The 23,471-nt window shown below is 42.0% G+C and overlaps 3 protein-coding genes across 6 annotated transcripts; 2 read left to right on the plus strand and 1 right to left on the minus strand.

Moving 5' to 3' along the window:
* Window positions 1-1,707: 1,707 nt before the first annotated feature.
* On the minus strand, window positions 1,708-3,654 carry LOC134455867 (uncharacterized). The gene is made up of 5 exons (XM_063207211.1): window positions 3,576-3,654; window positions 3,313-3,425; window positions 2,713-2,882; window positions 2,311-2,443; window positions 1,708-2,192 (listed from the first exon to the last, which is right to left on the minus strand). The coding sequence occupies exons 1-5, from the start codon at window positions 3,595-3,597 to the stop codon at window positions 1,728-1,730; spliced, it is 903 nt and encodes a 300-aa protein (XP_063063281.1). The 5' UTR covers window positions 3,598-3,654; the 3' UTR covers window positions 1,708-1,727.
* Window positions 3,655-4,768: 1,114 nt separating this feature from the next.
* LOC134455866 (uncharacterized) lies at window positions 4,769-12,100 on the plus strand. The gene is made up of 9 exons (XM_063207210.1): window positions 4,769-4,835; window positions 6,516-6,708; window positions 6,798-6,887; window positions 7,066-7,161; window positions 7,865-7,987; window positions 9,100-9,201; window positions 9,510-9,714; window positions 10,218-10,368; window positions 10,725-12,100. Exons 2-9 carry the CDS (start codon window positions 6,595-6,597, stop codon window positions 10,774-10,776), a joined length of 933 nt encoding a protein of 310 aa, XP_063063280.1. The 5' UTR covers window positions 4,769-4,835; window positions 6,516-6,594; the 3' UTR covers window positions 10,777-12,100.
* Window positions 12,101-14,752: 2,652 nt separating this feature from the next.
* Window positions 14,753-23,050, plus strand: LOC134455868 (gastrula zinc finger protein XlCGF17.1-like). Of its 4 annotated transcripts, XM_063207214.1 has the most exons (6): window positions 16,722-17,460; window positions 17,768-17,928; window positions 20,911-21,076; window positions 21,280-21,332; window positions 21,467-21,668; window positions 22,226-23,050. In XM_063207214.1, the coding sequence occupies exons 2-6, from the start codon at window positions 17,881-17,883 to the stop codon at window positions 22,903-22,905; spliced, it is 1,149 nt and encodes a 382-aa protein (XP_063063284.1). In that variant the 5' UTR covers window positions 16,722-17,460; window positions 17,768-17,880; the 3' UTR covers window positions 22,906-23,050. The 4 variants fall into 4 exon arrangements, with proteins under 4 accessions (XP_063063282.1, XP_063063283.1, XP_063063285.1 ...); XM_063207212.1 differs by lacking the exons at window positions 16,722-17,460; window positions 17,768-17,928 and adding an exon at window positions 14,753-15,089; XM_063207213.1 differs by lacking the exons at window positions 16,722-17,460; window positions 17,768-17,928 and adding an exon at window positions 14,753-15,089 and having other exon boundaries at window positions 21,283-21,332.
* Window positions 23,051-23,471: the final 421 nt, after the last annotated feature.

Here is a 23,471-nt window from a genome sequence, read left to right on the forward strand (position 1 = left end):
ATTGAACAGCCATCCAAACGACTGAAGACACTCCCTGTCACTGAGGAAGAGGAAGACGAGGCAGAGGCAGGTTCATGCCACCTTGAAGTTCAACGATCAACCGAATTGTTGCAAATGGAGAATGCCCAACTGAAAGAAGAAAATTTAAGATTGCATGCACAACTACAGAATCATAAGCAAACATTTTCTTTCGACCAAATATCCTCTGTGCCCCGCAAAGTCATTTATTACACAGGCATGCCTGATGCTGCCACAGTTTTCTTTCTATATGCCCTTCTTTCCAAATTTCCCCTCAAGTATCACTATGATTGGACTGTCCAAAGTATGCCACTAATTGATCAATTGCTGTTAACTCTGATGAAGCTCCGGCTGAATTGTGGGATCGAAGACCTCTCCACCAGATTTAACTGCAGTCGAACCACAGTCACCAATATTTTTATGACCATCTCCAGTGCCCTTTATGACATCTTGTACGTTGGAATGATGGAAAACAACATCCCTTCCCGTTTCAAAAACCAAACCTCCCTGCCAGAGTGCTTCCTCCCATTCCCCAACTGCCGTATTGTGCTTGACTGCACTGAAGTGGCTGTCTGCAACACCGAAAGCCTTGAGGACCAAAGTAAGCTGTACAGCCATTACAAAGGATGCACCACACTTAAGGCTCTGGTCGGTGTGGCGCCCAATGGAGTTATCACGTTTGTTAGTGAACTGTATGGTGGGAGCATATCCGACAAAGCCATAACAGCTGACAGTGGAGTGCTGGAACAACTTGTTCCAGGGGACATGGTGATGGCTGACAAGGGCTTCACCATCCGCGACATTTTGCCCGAAGGTGTTTCCCTCAACATCCCCACATTCCTTGTCGATGGACAGTTCACATTGCAGGAAGTTCAGTATAATAGACTGATTGCCAGTGCCAGAGTCCATGTGGAACGTTCTATTCAGCGCCTGAAAACATTTCGGATTTTAAAAGAGATCCCACATCAGTACAAGAAACATGGAAACAAGATCTGGAAAGTGTGTGTGTGCTTGATGAACTTACAGACACCCATCCTGAGGGAAGTAGATGTCTGATCTTACCAGTCATCATAAATAATCAGTTATCATAATATTGTATATAAATAAATGTTATAGTATGTCTTAATTTGTGTTTGTCTTTTGCATTATATTCACACAGTAATATTGTTTAATGTAGAATGAATATCTAAGATAAGTACTTGGGCATTCCAGCGGCGCAGGTGTTGGACAAAACAAGATAACTTTAAGGAAATAATTCAGTTAATGTACCATGAAGTATTTTGGAGCATAGAACAGTGTTAAGTACTTGGGCATTCAAGTCCAATCTCACACACATCCACATTCTTTTTTGTTGGTTGGGTGCAGGTTCAAAATGTGAAGTACTTGTAAGGTAATGAAAGAACTGCACACTGATAAGCTCCCATTTACACCATTTTTATTCCGAAACATCACTGGAATAAAAAAATAGTAAGAGTAAATGGGAGAAGAGTAAATAAAAGAGTAAATGGGAGCTCACGGTGTGCGGTTCTTTCATTACCTTGCAAGTACTTGGACATTCCCTTTGTAAGGCTAGATGCAAGATGAGACAACTTCCTAAAGACACATGCTGTGTCCAGTGTAAATTCAATGCTGACTTTCATAACCCCTGATTTCAGAATGTGTAAAAAAAATATGACACATATCAGTAAATAAGTTCAATAAGTTAACATTTATTTGTTATTGAAGAGAGCACGGGGCAGAAAATGGTCCTTGTAAAAATTTTCCAGGACCTTAAGATTGCTGACCCAGGCTGGGTCTTTTTTAATCTCTACAATGGCCATGTCCTGAGTTGTCCATACAACTAGATGACAGGTGGTAGCCTCTGTCAGGTGCAGGTTGCCCTGAATCTGATGCCAGTAGTTGTGGGTGTTCTTCAACCTAAATAGCCCGGTGACTTGGTCCACGTACAGGTAAAAGTCCTTTGCCTCTGCTGCCTGAGCGATTGTTTTCTCTCTGGCAGAATATGGGCATTTCACCTCCACAAGGTAATTGCTGGACAGTAGAAGTCCATCTGGGGAGGCCCCAAGCAGCCCACTGTCAGACAGGAACAGTCCCTTCTCCAGGATGGTCTCCCCACTTTGTTCCATGAACTTCTTTTTGGCCTCTTTCTCGTGCACGATTCCCCAATCACATGCCTGGGGACAGAGAATGAAACACAAGTGTAAGAATCAAAAGCAAATAAATAGCAAAGTAGCCTAGTAAATGGTAGCCTAGTAAATGGCTAAAACATTACACGGTGTGTTCGCTACTCACACGAGCTCCTTGTTTGGGGTTGTATTCTCCCAGCAGTGTCTTGAACAATGAAGGTGGGAAAGACTGTCTTCTGACTGCAGACAAAACCAAACCAAAGTTGCTCGCTGTGATCCTCTTCTTGCGATATGCTGCCCTGTTACAGAGAAAGCCATTTTAGTTGACACATAGATGATTAAGGAAATACGACACAAAACTCATGTCAATCCAAATGGCAACTTTCTGACCCAAGCAGAATAATTGTAAGTGTCGATTACATTTACATTATTTGTTTGTGTTTAAAGTCAAAAAGTTACCATTTCAAAATGAATTGAGTCTCATGTCTGTGAGCAGCTTTTTCTACAATATCAAATAACTGAATAAACATCCTCCAACATTGGCGCTGTGTTGCCCATGTGTACTTACCATAATGCATTGCTCGTCTGCCCAACTGTGGCCCTCTCGATGGCTTCTTTTTGTTGCTGGCTGACAGCAAGAGACGTCATGATGAAGTCCTCTTTGTCTTGAGCATCGCTGTACTCCTGACTGGCCAGTATCCCATCAAATAGTTTCTCTGGTAGGGATGGGTCAAATTCCTGCCCCAACAATTATCAAGGGAAAAAACAGACTTATGCATAGAACAATATGGCACACAAATTGGTTACACAGCACAGGCAAAAAGTATATCTAAAATAAATGCAAGGAGTGTTTGTGCCCTCTGGTTTGGCCGTCATTCTGAAGTGAGGAGGAAATAGTCAGTGTGGATTTGTCATTGTAGAAATGAATTTGTTCAGCTATTCACTACGATTGCAGCTTTGACATGAGAAGTTGTAAATGCTAACTGTGTACAGTAGGCCTCAGTAATCTGGTAGCCTATCGTACAGTATTATTTTGGATTTCCAAGTGTTAGATTATTATTGTCATTGTCAGGTATTTTGGTTATCACGACACTCCTAGTCGAGAGAATGTATAGACCTTGGGATGATTATAACAATACATCAAAAATATAAAAAACAGAAAGCATACCTGATGTATTTCTGGGGCTAAAATAAAGCCCAGACCTGTGAAACGCCCAAATTGCGCCAAAGACTGCCTTGTCCAGCCTTTGTCTTCTTCGGTCACTGGGCGCTTAATTCCAGCTGAAATAAATGCATAAAATATAATTCAATTTAATATGTAAAGAAAATGTAGGTCCATGTAGGTTCAACATCAAAGCAGAAAGCATGGATAACTGGTGATAAATATTTTGTGGTTGTGAGTCATTATTCCAAGTAGGCTGGGCTACTAACCTTTTGATGTCGAAGGTGCCATCACAGACAGCCTCTTGGCCACAACGTCCTCTGTTTTGGGTGCTGTAGGCCTTCTCCACACACACACTCCACATCCGTCCGGGTCATGTTCTTCTCCGCCCAAATGAGGAGGGCTGCAATGTGGTGGCACTTGGCTAGACCAACAGCACATGTACACCTGCTGTCCGTCACCTCCTGATCCTCTACATGCACCTAGATGAACACAACTTTTCTTAGTCCAAAGCCAGGCTCTAAATTAACACCAGCCAAATGCTGGTGAAAAGTCACTTTGGCTGGAAAAACGTACCAGCCATTTTTACCCATCAGTGAGTGTGTGTAGGCTATGGCAAGAATAACATACTTTCAACATTTTGGCAGGTGATAAAAAAAAAATAGAGCCATGGTCGTAGGCATACAAGAACATAACATAACATAAATCGCCGCTGAGGGAACAGCTTGAGCACTTTGATATTTAAGTTTAGACGACCACTAGATAGCGCCACTGTACCAACTAGCACTCTGTGGATAGACAACCATTTCTCACCGATAACAAACCATGTTGCTTAACTGACATAGATTGAACATATTTCACATAGTAAACGTCAACAGTTATATCGGTTTTCAAGTCGACACCCACATATTTAGCTAATGTTTCGCCTCACCTCCACCTCATATTCTTTTTTCTTCATAGACGCCTGCACTTTTCCTTTCAAGCTGCCACCTGACATAACATTGACACTAATCACTCTATTTGAGTTGTAGGAGTTCAGTCCCTTTTTAACTGACTTCGGATGGCTGGCGAAATACGAAGTCACGGTGAAAAATGTGACTGGCTCCTTAGCAGTAGACATTTTCGTATAGCAATCACTAGATATTACCTGTCGTTAACGTTCACTGTGTTTAGAATTTCTGTTTATGTTCCCGCCGGCGGCTAACGTTAGCACAAACAGCACTGGGTCCTTTTTGCTGGTCGCACTTTCATGGAGTTTATTGAATGAGATATACAGGTCTGATCGACTTACTTTAAAATGCAGATGAATCCGCGTGGTTTCGTCTTTTCAACGATGTGTTCCGTGTCTTCGTAACCTTAGCAGGCGTTTTACAATCCAACCGTGAACATTGGCTGTTATCATTACAGTATACATTGGGAGCTGGGGATTTGGATCCGTGACGTCACACTTGCCAACCCTATTGCGCTGCACACGGCTGCTATAACCTGCGTAATAATACGACTAAAGAACGAGGCATAACATTTCATAGGTAAGATTTTATGAAATGGTATGTTGTTTGTGTTAACCAAGCAGGGTTACAATAGACTAACAATGTAACAATGTGTTCACCAAGCAGGGTTACAATTTAACAATGTAATGTAACAATGTGTTCACCAAGCAGGGTTATAATGTAACAATGTAACACACAGCACTCTGTGTTGACCACCACAAGACAGATTTTGAAGCCTGTGCCAGCGCGAGTAGGCATTCGCCTCATTGTCATTTTGATGAACACAACCAACAATGAAAATGCACGTTGGAAATGTGGTAAAATCAACATGGTTGTCTATGTTTGTGGAGAACTGTTCGACAATCTGGCTGCAGGCTAATTTCATCCAAATGAGAAGTGTAAAGCAGACAGAGAAATATTCACTCATTGTTTAACAGTATCTCTGTATATAGATCTATGCCCACATTTTAAACTATTCTAATAATTAATTTGCTTATTCTTGCATATTTTGCACTTCCAGCTAAAATATGCAGGATTAAAAAAGATTGTAATGAAATCGTCTTTTTTTCAGAAAGTCAAGTAAAGCTTCTTTGCACAAAAAAAGACCTGAAGGGTGCGGATTGTCTCGTTTTTATACAGAAATTTCTACTGAATCCTGCACCTTCTAAACAAATGAGCGGTGGCCTATCACAACTTTAGAAAAAAAAGAAAGAAATTCGGATCAAATCACATCGAATCAGTCGGAATATGGTAACCTCTGAACTGCATGTCAATGTCCATTACTTGGTTAGGATTCTGCCTGCCATGATGAGGTCTATGGCAGTGGCATTACATGGAAGTTATGGAAGTCCAGATATGCTTGATACTTTGTTTTTTGGATCTGGTGACCCTTATTTCCCTCTTCATAATACCCCATAGATTACAATACAATGTTTTGGTGCTTTGGCGTTATGGACATTCTAACTCACCAGACCTAAATCCCATTGAGAATGTGTGTTGCCAAGAGGAATTTCAGGGACAATACACTCAAAAATAAAGAAGACTTGAAAGCAACCGAAAGCTGACAGGTAGTCTGGGTTTCCATAACTCCTGTGAAATGCCACAGACAATCATCCACAGTCAAGGCATTAAACCAGGCATTAAACCAGGTTTGGTAATAGAAGTGAATGGACATAAATAGGCTACAATAAAATATTTGGTAACACTTTCTATGAAGCCCATATCTATAGCGCATTATGAGCATATTTATAACAACTTATAATGCGCATGATAATCATAGACTACACTCATAACGCTTCATGATGGAGTATATCAAGAGTCATGAATAGCTATAAATTTAGTTTATAATGCATTATAAATCTTAGGGCTCGTAAATGGTTAGAAACTACACGCAGTGAAGGGGCTTATAATACAGTACATTATAACTGTCATTATGCACTATGATTAATTATGATGCGCATTTATAAGTTGTTATAAATGCGCTCATAATGCGCTATAGATATGGGCTTCATAGAAAGTGTTACCAAATACACTGTATTTCCATGACATTCTAATGTTTTGGAAAGGAGCTGTAGCTGTAGCTGTTTTCTTCCTCAATAGAACGGATAAAATGTGGATCTGGTTGTGGGGGCACAGACACCTCTGATGCATCTTGAGCACCTCGCGGGTAACGAGACTTCAAAAATTTGTAAATGTTGGATTAACTTGTTCTGTGCGTAGATTTCCTAAAGATGAGGAGAGGCGTCAGGCTTGGACTCTGGCAGTGAGGGGAGAAGGCTATGTGGCTAGCTCCAGATCCATGGTCTGCAGTTGCCATTTTCGTCCTGAGGACTTTGACAGAACAGGGCAGACCGTACGAATTCGAGACGCCGCTGTCCCGTCCATTTTCAAGTTCTCCGAACATATTCCCAAGGTTAACCATGACAACTCCATAATGTACCAACCAACATGTTACAATAACACATTGTCAAACAGCAACTCAAGCCATATCCTTTTCTCTAGCCAGAATGTTCTGCATCAAGTGAGACCTCAAAGACCGGTGAACAGTGTCCAACGTCACAGTCACACTCGCCAGCAAAATGGCCATCTACAGTGAGTATCATTGCCAGTCACAAATTACTGCATAGACTTGGTGAAAAACCAATGAAGACAACCCCACGACCTAGGCGCTGTTTGCTGTTTTGCTGTTCTAAGCAATTGACTGAAATGCAACAAGTCTTTCTTACTTGCAGAGACAACACAACAATAATTCATTGATACTTTTCTCTAGCCGCCATGTTCTACATCGAATCCAGATGTGACCCCAAAGGCCGCTGACAAATGTCCACCACCACAGTCGTACTCCTCAGCAAAACGGGCAGCCACAGTAAGTTAAAATGACAGTGTAACGGTGAAACAGTGTAGTTGAGTTGGTGTTCTGATGTGTGTCTGGATGGTTGAATCATTTATGATATTGGATAACGCAAACAATTGCCTCTGTGAATAGGATTTCAACTGTTAAGTTCAGTGTGTCACTGAAGTGATTTCACCCCTCATATTTCTGCAGATTTGTAAGTAACATATCTTTTCATGGGACAGTATTAAAGAAATTTCACTTTGACACAAGAAGCCAGCATACAACTTGTATAATTGTCCGCTTCAATTTATTGTTCATTTAAAATAGTTCAAAATGCAGCCATAGGTGTCTCAAAATGTTCCCACAAAAGTACCCCTATGTTAAAACTCCATAGAGAAGATCATGGTCTGCTTCACTAGTCACGGTACATGTTGACATGCATGATTGTTTTGGTGAAATTCTGCCTCCCATTGTTGACTGCATTCATGCAGCCCCAAACCATGTCAGTTTGTGACAGTGCTTGACTGTAAGCATGGGACACTTTTCTTTGTACTACTCACTTGGTTACTTACCACCACACATGCTAGGCACAATCTAAAGTAAATTTGTTTATCTTAGCCTCATCAGAGACAAACAGACTAAGGTAATGAATTACTGGAACTATATTGTGCGATCTGACACAAGATACACAGAAGAAACTACAGAACACTATCTTGTTCTTTATTTTCTCTAGCTGCCGAGTTCCACATCAGGTAGGCCTATGACCTCAAAGACCAGTGAGAAGTGTCCACCACAACAGTCGCAATCGACAATAACAAAGACGGCTACAGTGAAGCCAGCAACAAAGCCAGCTCCGGTGAGTATTATGGCAATCTAATGTAGTGGACTTGGTGACATGATTTGTACCATTATTTGAAGTGTATCTCAGCTGTCACCGGGTGTCCATACTGAACCATGTTCTTCAACGATCTCTGACGAGATGGTGCATCCTTTGGAGTGACATATTAGGAGCACATCAACATTGACCCACTAATACCTGGGGAGTATTCCAAGAACCTGGCTAAGTAGTGAACCAGGTTAAATTAACCTTTTAGGTACTGGTAAATCATGTAATAGAAGAGCCTGGAGTCTTCATTTTCTTAGCTAAATGACACGTGTGGACTATCTATTAGGAGGTTTACCACTTCCTGTAGGTTGACTTAGCCAGGTTCATCATGTTTATCTTGTTCTTGGAATAGTACTCTGGTTGCGTTGGTTCTATTGATGTAAGTGAGTAGAGAAGAAAGGGAGAGGGGCAGAGGTAGGGAGAGTGCAGATATCAATAAGGCAACATTGAAGTGCTTCTGTTATAAGGTGTTTTTAGGACATTCGTTGTTTTTATTTGCAAAGAAAATTGCCATGATTGAATCGGAGTTACTACGCATGGGTTGTGTAATCACTCACGGAAAACTGATTCAAATAGGTGAAACATGGCAAAGCTTGGCCACTGCTAACTTAACCCATTTTAGCGGCAGCCCTTTTTGGGAAAAGGTGCCCTCTGCCTATTAAAACCTAAATATCTCAGCCTCCAAAGCACATAAAAACATGAAATGCGTTGCATTTAAAACCTGGGACCCCCATTTCGCATTAGAATGTGTTCATTCATCTCTTACCTACTCACATTTTTAAGAATTATTAAGAGCCTGAATGCAGCATATGTCGCTAAAAATGAGCAAAGTAATGCCGCATGCCAGACTGACCGAAAACACGCAGAGATCAGAGAGGTATATATATACTCATTCAGTATAGTAGGGAAATTCGGTCGACAGTTCAGGTACAGTTGTGGAAAACTTGTGAATGTAATGCCACAATTTATTAGGCCTGAAGACTGTATCTTCCTCTACTAAGTAATTGACATTTGAAATGCAAGTGTTTCTTACTTGGAGAGAAGAGGATACAGAACAATAATGAACTTGTATTTTCATCTAGCTACCAAGTTCCACATCAAGTGTGACCTCGAAGACCGTTAATCAGTGTCCATCAACACAGTCATACTCATCCGCAAAACAGCCTGAACAGCATCCAGCCTCAGTGAGTATATTCACGGGGAAAGGACTTTGGCATATTGTATTGTATATTGTCAGTGAGTATAACAATGGAATCAGGGCTGCTCTTAATGAACTTTTTCAGCAAAATCATTAATCTTATAGCCAACCACACACTCACTAATGGGTGAAAGTGGCTAGTATGTTGTTCTTTTCTACAAGCTAAACTGAAATGTCACCAGCATTTGGCCAGTTGGCTGGTGTTAATTTGGAGCCCTGCATGGAATATTACAACATACGGATATACGTATAGTACATTGTTGTAGTTACGGTACTATTGTAATTCTTTTTCAGGAGCATCTTTATTGCTTGGATCCTGTTAAAATGAAGATTAAGTTGGATAATTATCAGAGCCAGGTAGAGAGGTTAACATTGAAGCTGCAGGCGTCCAGGAAACGTGAGAAGAGACTAAAGAGGAACATGGTGCACATGACGGAGCAGTTGAAGAGAAAGCACATGTTGACAGAGGAACTTAAGGAACAGCTGGATTATTACGCAGGTTTGTTGCTGCAGACTCTCCTTTCCTTGTCTACAATTAACCATTTGGTGGTAACTTTCCTGGCCTTTATAACAAAGAAAAAAACATGCACATCCGTCTCAAAAAAGTTTTGGATGCAGGACGAGCAAAGTCAAATGAAAAATGAAATTAAAGTCCGCACACCAAGGTCCCGTTTCTGTGATGAAGGGCAGGATGCCCGAAACGTCACAGTAAGATAACAGACACAGGAGCTTGGTGTGCAAACTTTCCTTGCCTTGACAGACCGTAAGCTCAACATTAATCAGAATACTTGCTGTACCTGAGACATGTTTTGATAAAAATGACTATCATGCTGCAATTTCCATTGATTTAAGTGATATGGGTGTGTGGGGTGGTGAATGAACAAGATTGAAAACAAAACGCATAAAAAACATGACCGTTTTTTTAACCTTCTTAGTTGTCAATGGAATTGAAATAAAAAAATAAATCAAATGTTTTCAAATGTGTTGTTTTTAATCCTTCAGATCTTCCAGTTGAGCTGCTGAAAGCGGGTAACGGCTTCACTTCAAGGCAAAGGGAATTTGCTTTGACTCTATACCAGCATGGACCTAAGGCCTACAATTACCTCAGAGATGAGATCCACATACCACTCCCCCATCCCCACACTGTTCAAAGGTAACTTTGTTTTCTTCACCTTCACTATGCATGTCTGCTGATGCCCAGTCTTGCACTTTATATGTCTGTATGGGTATTGTAGGGATACTCTAGTTGTAATGTATGCTTACTGACTATGTCAAATTGTCTATGTCCACACCTAAAGTCTATGTCTGCATGGGAAAGTAAGAAACGTAATTTCAAATTCTTTTTATGACCAGTGCATGTAAAGAAAGTGACAATAAAGCCGACTTTACTTCACTTGACTACTGTTTGAAATTGATAAATTAGTCTAGTAACAGGATGTGTTGATTTTGCTGGCGTCCACCTGCAGTTTTTTTTTAAGATTCCTGGTTGTTTTTCTTTCCCTGCAATAGGTGGACTACGGAAGCAAAAGCTGGAATCAATGATGATCATCAGACACCTTGAATGTCTTGGTCATCCATGTCCTTTACATGAGGATGGCAATTGGAGTTCTTTTTTCCCAAAGTATATTTTGGGGCATTTTGTGCTTCGATTTGACCGAACGGTAAAGTAGTGGCAGGAAAATGATGGGAAGGGTTGGGGAAAGTCCCATTGACCATGCAGCAGAGTGTCACTCGTCAATGCACTGCACACGCTCAGACAGCTGACTATGGCTGAGTCACCAGGACCTTACGCCTCAGCAAACAGATGTGACTGTGTGTGAAAGCCTAGGCCTGAATCAGTTCTGGGTCCCCCGGCCCATGGGCAATGGGCCTGAATATGGTTATGGTATGGGTGCCTTATGAGCTCAGGCTGCCTTCAGTCAAAGATTATTATTGTCTAACATTGCAAGAAGTTGGAATAATAAAGCTACTGTATTTCAGCTTGAATTTGACCCATGCCACTTATTGAAACTGGCAAGAAACATGCTTGAGGCCTAGCTACCTGTATAGCACCATCATTACTCCTGCAGGAATAGTGAGGTGGGGACAGGTTTTTTCCCTTTTTTCTTTTTTTCTTTTAAAAGTATTTTTTAGGGGCTTTACAAGCCTTTATTGGTGTTTTTATATGACAGGACAGTGAAGCAGAGACGGAAGCGAGTCGGAGAAGGGTCGCCAAAAGACCCGGGCCGGGAATCGAACCTGGGTCGGCCTAGTAGACGAGTGCCTACCATTAAGCCACGGTAGGGCCGGCGAAACATTTCTGAGCTGAATGACGTCCAGGAACACGAGGATCTGCACGCCGGCAACAAGATCAGGAAGAGGCCATGGAAGCTCTGGAGGGCGAAGATGAAAACGTGTCCTAGCCCTTGCTTAATCCTCTTGTGCAGAGCCTATGTCATAACCTCACTGTCACCACAATTGTAATGTCCAGGGCCGTCGTTAGCCCTATTTTAGGGGGGCTTTAGCCCCCCCTACATTAGTATTAGCCACCCCCCTTAAACGATTTTGCAAAAAAAAACTTTTTTTTTCACATTTTTCCAAAGACAATGCAGTAAAGCACTGAATACGAACCACCAAGGAAGCAAATTAATCTGAATACAAGTTCCTGTTTGCTTATTTATTGTTTAATGCCACTTATATCCTACTGCACAGCAATAAAAGCAGGGTGCACAGCAATATGTTATGCGGGGGGGAAACAGGTAGAGGATTGTGCTTTGTGACTAACACCTCGAGAAAAGTGTAATTACTTACACGGATGAAATCTTCCGACCCAAAGTACCAATTTTCACTCACAATACCCGTGTTGTAATAAATCCATTTGACATTGTCTTGAAATTATAGTTGAGCTTTAATATTTGTCTTAAAGGGACACTGTGTGAGATTTTTAGTTGTGTATTTCCAGAATTCATGCTACCCATTCACTAATGTTACCTTTTTCATGAATCTTTACCACCACCATGAAATTCTAAGTATTCATTATGACTGGAAAAATTGCACTTTTCATACGTGAAAAGGGGGATCTTCTCCATGGTCCGCCATTTTGAATTTCCAGAAATAGCCATTTTTAGCTGCAAAAGTGATTGTACTTTGGCCATACTAGAAAATGTTAGTTTATTACTTAGTAAACTATCATGAAAAGGTCAAATTTGGAAATAGGCGACCCAGTTTCAATGAGCAGCATAGTTGCAGTACCTTTCTTGACCATTTCCTGCACAGTGTCCCTTTAACAGTTTGAAAACACACATGAACTGATTAAAATAGCTACTAATGGAGTAAAAATGACCTAATATCTGCCGGGGATGCATAGTTTTCCAAGTAAGGAACCTGTTTGAATGAATCGCTTCCTGACCACTGCTTCTCCTGGAGACGCGCAGTTAGTAACTCCTTAAAGTTCCTAGTCCTTCTGTAAATTATGCTCTCAGCATTTTTATCTAATCATTTTAACTTCCGTACATAATATTCATCAGTTGAAACATTTTGAAATGTTTTGTTTAGCTTACATATAAGGAATGTTCATTAAAATGTGAATTAAAAAAAAAAATCACTGTAACTAGTGTTTAAAAATCGGTATGGTGCTCTTAAAATAATTGTTCAAGAAGACGCTTTTGCACACCTCTGTAGGTGGGCAGGTGCGTACTGCGTAGGATATTATCCCAGTGGGGTTGTCATTCAAGTGTAAAGAAATCCTGCGCACTGTCCATTCCACCAACAAACTTTAATACAACATGAAGAAGGTTGGATGACCGAATTAAATATATTAAAGTTTGTTGGTGGAATGGACAGTGTGTGCGGGATTTCTTTGCTCTTAAAATAATGAATTCATAGACAAAACCTTAGCAGGTCAGCTGAAAAAAAATCTCTTGTCTCAAGCCTCTTTGGTCACCACCAAGGAGAGATAGATAGATAGGAGGGCTTACTCATGTCATAACAGCGTAGTACGAAATGATGGCAAGGGGAGTACGGAAATTGTATTCTTCTACGGTCAGTATTGGAAGCATCAGGGAAGCATGCAATGCCACTTCCGCGAGGGTCGGAGTGTGGAACAGGTCATAGGACAGCGTGAATGTTTGTCAGCTGTCCTTAATTACCCCCAGCAATTACTGCTGACCAACAGCTGCAGTTAATTTGGCCACAAATTATCCATCATGGTGTCGCCCCCACTGACCATGCGCAAGCGAGTACGGAAATTGTATCCATCGCACCCACTGACCAATGACCATGCGCAAGGGAGTTAATTTTCCATCCACTCGTGTCCTCAGGCACCGCCCCCGTACTACACCATGGCCAATGCATTCCCCCCCCTTGAGATTGTTCTTCTGTGTCAAGTTTCTTTGGTACGGCTTATGTCATACGACCCTAACCTTAACCCTAAACCTAACCCTAACCTTAACCCTAAACCTAACCCTAACCCTAAATTGCTTGTTTGAAATGTTTGATTACCATGTGACATACCACGTAAGTACCGAAACGGCGTCAAACTAGTGAGTCCCGCCAAATGCATCCCCCCCCCTACAGTCAGAATTGGAAGCATCAGGAGGTGTTCACTCACGGAACTAGCTACTAGCCACAACTGGCTAACCCTAATCCTACCTAAGTGCAAAATGAATGGGTGTCAATGGAGTTTTCTACCATTATCATTTTTGAGATTTTTTATCATTTTTTGTCCTGAAATATTAATATTCAGTTCGAAGCTAGAAATAATAAGACCTCTACTAGATTATTATATACTGGGTCACAAAGCTCAATTTTTATGAGGCCAAACCCATAAACATTAGCGGGATGCTAAAACTACACACCTGAACGATTTGTCAATACAGCCTATTGTTAAACACCAGTCATAGTGCTTACCAGGAATGTTTTGTTGATGATATTTGTGACTGGAAATCGCAGTAGCAATGTATTTAGCATATGGGTTCCCCTTTCCATTCCATACATTTTCCCACATGAAGGACTTACCGACGCTCGCCAACTAGTGGACACTCCATAGGAACTGCAGTATGCATGCAAAGCTAACTGGCTACAATGGGAACCAATCAGTGTGAACATTCTCCCTGTATTCTAATTTCTCTGGAAGCATTCAATGCCACTTCCGCGAGGGTCGGAGTGTGGAACAGGTCACAGGACAGCGTGAATGTTTGTCAGCTGTCCTTAATTACCCCCAGCAATTACTGCTGACCAACAGCTGCAGTTAATTTGGCCACAAATTATCCATCATGGTGTCGCCCCCACTGACCATGCGCAAGGGAGTACGGAAAATGTATCCATGCGCAAGGGAGATCATTTTCCATCCACTCGTGTCCTCCTCAGGCAACGCCCCTGTACTACACCGTGGCCAATGCATTTCCCCCCGAGAGATTGTTCTTCTGTTGAGTTTCTTTGGTCACCACCAAGCAAGGTATCTTCCAAGTTCCAATATGCAGCAGACGGCTGCAATCCTCGTACAGTATCTCACCAAAGAAATAACCTTACACCCTACGAGTGAAGTTGTAAAAGCGCATCTCTCCACGGGGCGCAACATTTGTTAGCGTGCGCTCTGAATGTATGTTCATCTCTACGATCCATATTTTTGACCGCCATGACTCTTTGAGGTTTTGTGCAAAAATCTGTCTTGAGGGCGGGGAGCCCAGTTCATGGGGGGCTTGGCCATAAGTGCCGCGCGCTTCGCCCGGGGCCCGCCCATAACTTCCTGCAAGCTTAGGCAAATGCATTTTTGTGCGCTACTACACAGCATTAAACGGCACCACACACCGTGAACCTTTGATTTGGAAAATGATCGAGACAATCAAAATAGAGACAGATGACTCATCGGATGGTGAACATGGCCAGAACCGTAAGGTGGGTGTGCATGATTACTGCGTGAATGAACTACTACTGAGTAACTACTTTTCACCCCACACAACGCTTCACGTTGGAATGTAGAACTCCTGACCATAGCTCTCGAACAACTTCTTAGGTTAGCTATGAACTACCATTGTTGGCTACTACTAGGAAAGTTACTGTGTTTGTGGCGTTTCTCTAGTCTAAGCTATGACCCCATCGTATGCTAACTTTGGCTGCTTCTCAGTAGGCAACTCTGTTGTTTGCAATGTTTGGATACGGTTGTTCCCCTTCACTTTTGCGTAAATGTCCTGTAAAAGGCGCACTGGTATCGCGCGACCCTGTTTCGACATGTATAGTTCTACGGCTATAATATACTGAGAAGGCTACTATACGAGCCCCAGCGGAAGAATCTTGACATCACCTCAAAAATACATCCATCGAAAACACTCACTGGGTAATTTACTCTCTGGTCTCTGTAACAAGAATAGTTGGACACTTTGACTTGATACAAGCGCCAAATTTTCCACACCATAAAACATAATCCACCTAACTACACCACACTACCCACCTGAACTATCAGTATGGCCACCATGATCAAGAATTACATAGGTCTACATTTTTGTTAATGAAATTCATCATGTGACCAGTGGTTTGAAAGAATGATCATGTTTTAACACCTTTGCATCAAATTAGATGTTTGGGGCATGGGAAGTCCAATTCTTTAGTGCACATGCACTTCAAATGTCGACTATTCTATAAGCAGAAACTTTTATCCAAAGTGACTCACAGCCAGCCTACCCCCACTTTGCTCCATGATAACTGTAAATAAGCCATGTAGGCCTACTCCTCTAATCTTTGTGTGTAAAGGTCATTATTTCAAGTGTAACCCCAGAAATGCAATAGTGTTCCCAAAAGTCTTCTTCCCAACTGAGATAAGTAAGCAATTCATTGTTAATTATTGCTCCACGCTGTTAAAAACTTGCCAGTGTCGGGTATTCTTTTTTTTTTAGGAAAAGAAGTCACGCAAACGCAAGCCGCACTTTACACCACCTGAAATTTCTGCAATGGTGGATGAAGTCTTTTCTCACAGAAGAATACTATTTTCGCCACTCAAGGATTCGGTCACCAATGCTGACAAAAAGAAAGCATGGGCCACCGTGACAAGGAGGGTTAATTCTGTGAGCTGGGGCCACAATCGAACGATGCCGGAGATTCGAGTCAAGTGGAGAGATTATTCCACTGCTACCAAGAAGAGGGCCGCTGCACTTAGGAAGGAAAGCAGTGATGTGGAGCAGGGGTGTGATGCCTCAAATATGCCTCATCTCACTCCTGAGGAGGAAACGGTTTTGAGAACTTTGGAATTTAAGGCAGGAGAAGACATTTCTGGAGACAGAGATGTCAGTGATCATGGAGGAGCAGCACCATCTCATCCCCTTGTGCAAAATGCCAAGGCCCCAACACCTGCTGTAAGTATATCCTACAAGTATTTCTGATTTTGTGTAAATGTCTTTTCATAGTTAGGTTTACTGGATATCTAAGTCAAAACATGTCATCGTTGTTATGTAAAGTGATCACCGTAGCAAGTAATATAGCAAGAATCTGCCATCACTTGTTGCTTTTTCTTCCACTATGGACACCCAGGCACCTGGCCCAGCAGACTCCCCGGCCATCGCCCCTAAACCTGAGGGGGGACCCTCCCTGGTGACAGTGGAGCGCCCTGGCCCTCAACTCCCTTCTCCAGCTGCCTGCAGACCTGCCGGCTCTCAGTCTCCACCCTCCACCACAAACACCACACCTCCCTCTGCACCCTCCACCACAACAACAGCTCCTCCTTCCACCAAAAAAAATGCACCTACCTCGCAACCCTCCAGCACAACCATCACCACACCACTTGCCCTTCTTTGTTCCACTACAGCCAACACCACCCCACTTGCCTTTCTTCGCTCCACTACAGCCACCACCACACCTGCCCCTCCACCCTCCACCAATTGCAATGGCACCTGCTCATGCTCATCCTGCCCATCAGCATCATCTAGCCGTGCGTCCCACCGTGCAGCTCCCAGGGCTACATCCTCTCAGTTCTGGAGCTCCAAAGCCAGCCACACCACCAACCCTTACAGATACAACAGGTTCAGCAGGCCCGGGAGGGGACCGATGATGGTGCATCAGAGTGGCATCAGGGAAGAGTTGGCTGTCCTGGGGAATCATATGCTAGACATGTCGGATCACGTCAGGGAGATGATGTTCCAAGCGGAGAGGCATCATCAGGAGGCGTTGGCGGCCATTAAGGAGCAGGGCCAGCGACACCACCAGCAGCTCATGCAGATGCTGCACGTCATTCAACAGCAAATCAACAATCCCACACTCACTCTCCAGCTCCCACAAGGTATGGGGATGTTTGACAGTAGATAACAAATTCCGCTTCAACCAGGATTTTTCTGCTCCCACTTTTTTTTAAATTTTTTACATGAACACGAAACATTATATTAAAAAAAGTGGGAGCAGTAAAATCCTGGCTTCATTTTTATCTTTTCTCATTTGGTTGTCCTTCTCCCAGGCCAGATGTTTTTTTGCATGTGCTGGCTTTAAACTACTCCTTCAATGTTTGTCAGTATGTATTTTTTTTGCAAGACTGTAAAAACTTTATCCTTACATGTAAGATGTAACATTAAGCTTGTGTTTGTTTTCCACAGATGATGCCTCTCTGATCCTGGACCAGACACAGACCCCTCAGCCGACGGACCCTTGAATAAGACACAATACTTAACACTGAGCGAAAAAACATATCGCCCCATGGCAAATATTGATGCCGCTACATGAAACATGTCACCGTCAAGAACAACAAAACTATGCTGTAAGACACATGCACACTAAGTATTCTAACAACAGATAACAGACTTGAGTTCAATTGGTGAGCAACATTCTGAGAGATAGATGCTCATTATACAGTTGAGGACGATATTATTAGCCCCCCCTCCTGAAATTACACATCTCTCTTGATTTCTTAGTGAGAATGACCGTTATGAACTGTTTCTGTTATCCTGGAAACAAATACACTGATGGAGATAATGTCCAATGAGTTGAATTTTCACAGTGAATGTAAACAAAAAAGGGTAAAAATGACAAGGACAAGATTATTAGCCCCCTTATCAGTAATAGTCAATAGAGTGCCATTTATGAACCAAAACTGACATCAGGCACTTTGCTTAGTTAACTATGTTGGCACATGCCCTACCAGGAATTTTGGGCCATTTTTTCATTGCAAATAGTTAACCTGGTCCAAATTGCATGGATGTTGAGGATGGACATTCATTTTCAGCACTCCTCAAAGACTATCTAAAGGATTGAGATCTGAACCACAACATGATCATGGTTTTAGTAACCTTGAAGAACATTTGAACAATTTTGGATGAAAGTTTTGGGTTATTCTTTTATTCAAAAGATCCAGTGAAGATCTTAGCTTCCTCATTGAGCATATTTTTGCATGGTCACCTTCCACATTCTATCATAATCTTCTGTTTTTATGGTGCCATACACCCAAACAAGGTTTCCTGTGGTTGAGGCTGCCACAGAATGATGCTTCCACCACCATGTTTAATTGTGGCAACCATGTTATAAAGTTTTAAGGACTATCCCTTTATTCACCTGACAGAAGCAGAATTCATGCACCAAAGCAGGTGCAATTGAATCTCATCAGATGAAAGCAGAGACTTTCAAAACTCATTTTTGACTTTCAAATGTTCATAGGCAAAGCTCAATAACGCTCTGATATGCACAGCTTTTAGTAAAAGGGTTCAGATGTTCTTCAAGGACACTAAAACCATGATGCTGGAATGACCCGCTCAAAGTCCAGTCCTCAATCCTACTGAGAGTCTGTGGCAAATTTCTATGCTCAGCATCCATGCAATTTGGACCAGCTAGAACATTTTGCAGTGAAAAAATGGGCCAACATCCCTAGTGGGGCATGTGCCAACCTAGGTAACAACTGATCAAAGTGCCTGTTGTCAGTTTTGGTTAATAAATGGAGTCATATTGACTATTAATGATCAGGGGGCTAATAATTTTGCCCCCTTCATTTTTGCCCATTTTTGTTTAAACTCATTGTAACGATAGAAAAATGCAAATTCAACTCATTGGACATTATCTCCATCAGTGTATTTGTTTCCAGAATAACAGAAACGGCTCATAATTGTCATTCTCACTGAGAAATCAAGAGAAATGTCTAATTTCAGGAGGGAGGCTAATAATATCGTCCTCAACTGTATCTCAGTACAAAGTCCAGTGACTTGCTCAGAGATCTTGATCCACATCTGGACCCATGCTGCGAAAGTACTGACACTTCCCATATTGGGGACAATAAAAGAACACCTCAAAATGTCCAAATGTGACAAACGCAGCAACGACTGAAGTCATGAGGAAATGTGCCATTGGCACACTGAATACAGGAATGTTAACCACATCAGTGCTGCTAAATGTTCAATATTGGACAGTTTCAGAGTTAATATCAGACACAAAGCCAGGGTGGCAGATTGACCTCCTCCATGTCGGCCAAGTGTGTGACCACCCCATCCAGCTCATTTGAATAATGGATAGACATGCAATGGAATAACCACAGACAACCTGCTAACCGGTCTTTTCAGTTGTTGAACCAATATCAAGGTGGATTGGATGGTGATTTGAAGATTATCCAATTCCAATAGGAACTGTCATTCACTTCATTGTGATTCACTTTTTTGTTACATAACCATAATTCTAATAAAAACCTAAAACTGTGATAGGCTATGGCTTTATATTTTCTCAAGTGTATAAACAGGGGCATCAAGTTCATTTGAATCGTTTTGCTTTTGCTGAAACTGACAGTGTGTGTGTGTAACAACACAATCCCATTCCACTTGCATACCTATACGTATCTATGGAAGGTGAGAGGTGTTACTCTGCATGCAGCACATAAAATGAAGACAATAATGTACATACAGTAGTAGATAATAAAGCACTGGGGTAGACTAGGAGAACAGTGTATAATGGGTACACTGAAGGGCACTGTTAAAGGTGCACTGTTATATTTTAGAGGTATCTTTCCAGAATTCATGCTGCCCATTCACAGTAAATAATACCTTGTTACTTAGTAAATATTCATAAATAGATCACATTTGGCAACAGGTAGCACAGTTTTAATGAGCTGCATAGTTGCAATGCCTACTCTTGCCACCATCCTACACAGTGCACCTTTAAGAACTGGTGTAGTCAGCTGGAACTCAAAAACATAAAACTACATAAAATACATACTACATACAAAAATACACTCTTTAGGTAAAAGCGGTGAATTTTCAAGCATAAGGCATCTAGTAGGCAAACATCCTAACATCTCAAATGTGATTATTGTTGATCAATTGTGGGGACAGTGACCCGTCTTCTCTTGATTACATGGATCTAGAGAAGAAAGTCAAAAGCTTCCAACAGAAAATATTTTGGGCTTAAATGTCCTCAACCCAAAGTGGGTGTTTTCCCATAAAGCCAACTGCAGAAATGAATGCCCAATACAGTGGTGTGGGATGGGGACATACATACACACCTGCTTTTATCAATAACAGTAGTGCTACCACTTTGCTTTTGAGAATACAACCCAGATCTGCATACATGGAGAATTCTGTCGTATGTCCTGCAAATATGAATAGTATGTCTGAATGAAATGTATGAATTGTAAAGTTTTCTTCTATTAGTTGTCAACAGGATGTCGTATGTACAGGTATGACTACATTCCCTTCAGTGATGAATTACACATTTTATTGTAGTCAATCACCGTCTTTAACATGTCCCTCTTCTTGCTGTGTTTCAGGGGTGTGTGGGCACATTGAGCCTGTCCTTTTTACTGTCCTGTAAGCCAGAGCCAGATGCATGCATCCCTGTATCCACGCTTCGCCATGAAGGACTCCAGACAACCAAGCAGACCCGGATGAGGAAGGTGTCAGTGGTGTTGGTGGATTGCCATGATTTCATTGCAGGTCTGTTAAAAATGAAAATGGCTGTATTGAAGGAGAAAGGGAACATTTACACACTGTACAGACAAAGTGGCTACATTTTAGAGCGGAGACAAATGTGAATCCTTGCTGTGAATGGCTACTTTTCACTTAGAATAATGCTTGACAAAAATTAATAATGTTACATTTGATATCACAGGTATAATTGGTCTTCTCTTTTCTCCCAGCAGGGAAACCCAAGGTCCAATCAGCTATAAAATCTGAGCCTACATTTTTACCAGTATGTGCTTACAGAAGTATTACAATAACATTAACCACCAGTATTGTGTAAGGAAATGTTCATTTAGCTTATTTGTAGATGTTAATGTATCTGATTTTCAATTACTGCAATGTAATGGAGTCTTTTTGAAATAGCAGGCAAATGCACCCACTCCGCTGTCTTACCAAACTCAACAAGCCTTCAAAGAGTGTGGCACTGGCAGCTCCATTGGCAGACGTGCAGCGGTACATATTCCAATGAGAGGGTTATCCGTGGTACTGGTAGACTGCTGTAAGAGTGGGAGGCCAAATGGGAGCCCTGAGCAACAAGGATGCAACAGAAAAGGCCTCAGCAGGGGTATGAGACATGGGACATTCCTTGCCGCGTGTTGCCTATGTAGTGTGTGTGTCTGTGGTCATATCAGAATCTGTGTGTGTTTGTGATCATATCACGTCTCTCCCTCCACAATTGAAAGGTCTTTTCAGTTGTTCTGCTCCAATATGTTCTGTTAAGCTGTCCCGAAAGAATCGTCTAGTTGTCAAATGTCTCAGCCACTTGTGACCTATACTGTAAATATGAATGAGAGCAGCTTGTGACTGGAAGCTTACCTTTTGTTTACGTACTTACTGCCCATTTTGCCTCCTGGCAAGTAGGGCAGCAACAAAGGTTCTCCACTTACCTTTTGTTTGGATACATACTATTGGATATGGTTTTGGACAGGTAGTCATGTGTGTGTAACTCTGTATAGTTGATTTTATAGCACATTTGTTTTTGTATATTGTGACGTGTGCATTTTCTGTTTTACACCTCCATGCACAGTGTATATAGAAAAATGACAAAGGCTTTCTAGTCTATTTTATATTCTTGTGTGTTCATCTCTGCACAGCTAATTAGCACACGTTTCTGTGTCGCAGGCTCACTGAAGTCTCCGAAAGTGACGAGCAAAATGAACACCACATTAAGACGGAAGACCATACTGGACTGCAGTGAATGTGGCAAGAGCTTCAAGACTCTGAAACAGCTAAAGGAACACCAGTGTGGGGATACAGGCCAGAGCACCCTCTCCTGTCCCAAATGTGACAAACGTTTCACCAGCCCTGGCAACCTTGTCCGCCACCAACAACAGAATCACACCAAGAGAAAACCCTATCGCTGTTCATTGTGCAACTGCAGATTCCGCAGAAGAGAACACCTTGTGCTTCACCAGCGCACCCACACAGGAGAAAGGCCCCACTTCTGCCCCAGGTGCCAGAAGGCTTTCAGCGACCCGACCCACCTTAGAAACCACCAGCGACAGCACGACACCAAAGGGGGAAAGCCGTACCAATGTTCAGAGTGCGACCGGAGTTTCCGAGACCCGTCCAATCTCAGCAAACACAAGCGCATTCACTCAGGTGTGAGGCCCTACCAGTGCAATGAGTGCGGCCAGCGTTTTAACAGAACTGAGCACCTGAAGGAACACAAGAGGACTCATACAGGTGAGAGGCCATATGCATGCCAGCTGTGTGGCAGAGGCTTTGGGAGAAAGGCCCACCTACGACTACACCTGCGCACGCATAGAGGGAGCAACAAAAAGCCAAAGGTGGTGAAGTGACCATCAAGATGGATATTGAGATATGTTTACATGAGACATTTAATTCAGAATTAACTCACTATAATTCTGAATAAAGCTAAATTCCGCTATGAAAACGCCATGTCAACACTTCACAATTTGGAATTAAATGAAAGATCAAAGTAAACTCGACAGAGCTATTTAATTCTGAATTAATAATTTGGCATTGAAAACGTCATATTGTACAAATGTAGCCATTGTGGTTTTAAGAAATCAGAACGGCATTTGTATCTTGACTTACTTCTCCGATACATGAAGTGAATAGATACACATCAAAGATGCATTGAAGGTGCTGTATATTATAATGTTTGAGGCCGGGGACATGTTTGCTGTGAGCCTTAAATTACACATGCCTACCTACACATACCTGCTTCAGAACAGTCAGAGCACAACGCATGATCATGTAGGAGTAGATGGACAACGGGGCGCTCAATATTTTCCGTCACTGTTTGACTCTACCACGACCTTAACATGGAAGTTCCGAAGGTTGCCCCTCACTTTTCTGTCAATATTGCAGCGTATGTATGTACACTCCTGCGCACATTGTG

The sequence above is a fragment of the Engraulis encrasicolus genome, chromosome 9 (genome assembly GCF_034702125.1).
Source record: "Engraulis encrasicolus isolate BLACKSEA-1 chromosome 9, IST_EnEncr_1.0, whole genome shotgun sequence".
In the NCBI taxonomy this organism is placed as follows: Eukaryota; Metazoa; Chordata; class Actinopteri; order Clupeiformes; family Engraulidae; genus Engraulis; species Engraulis encrasicolus.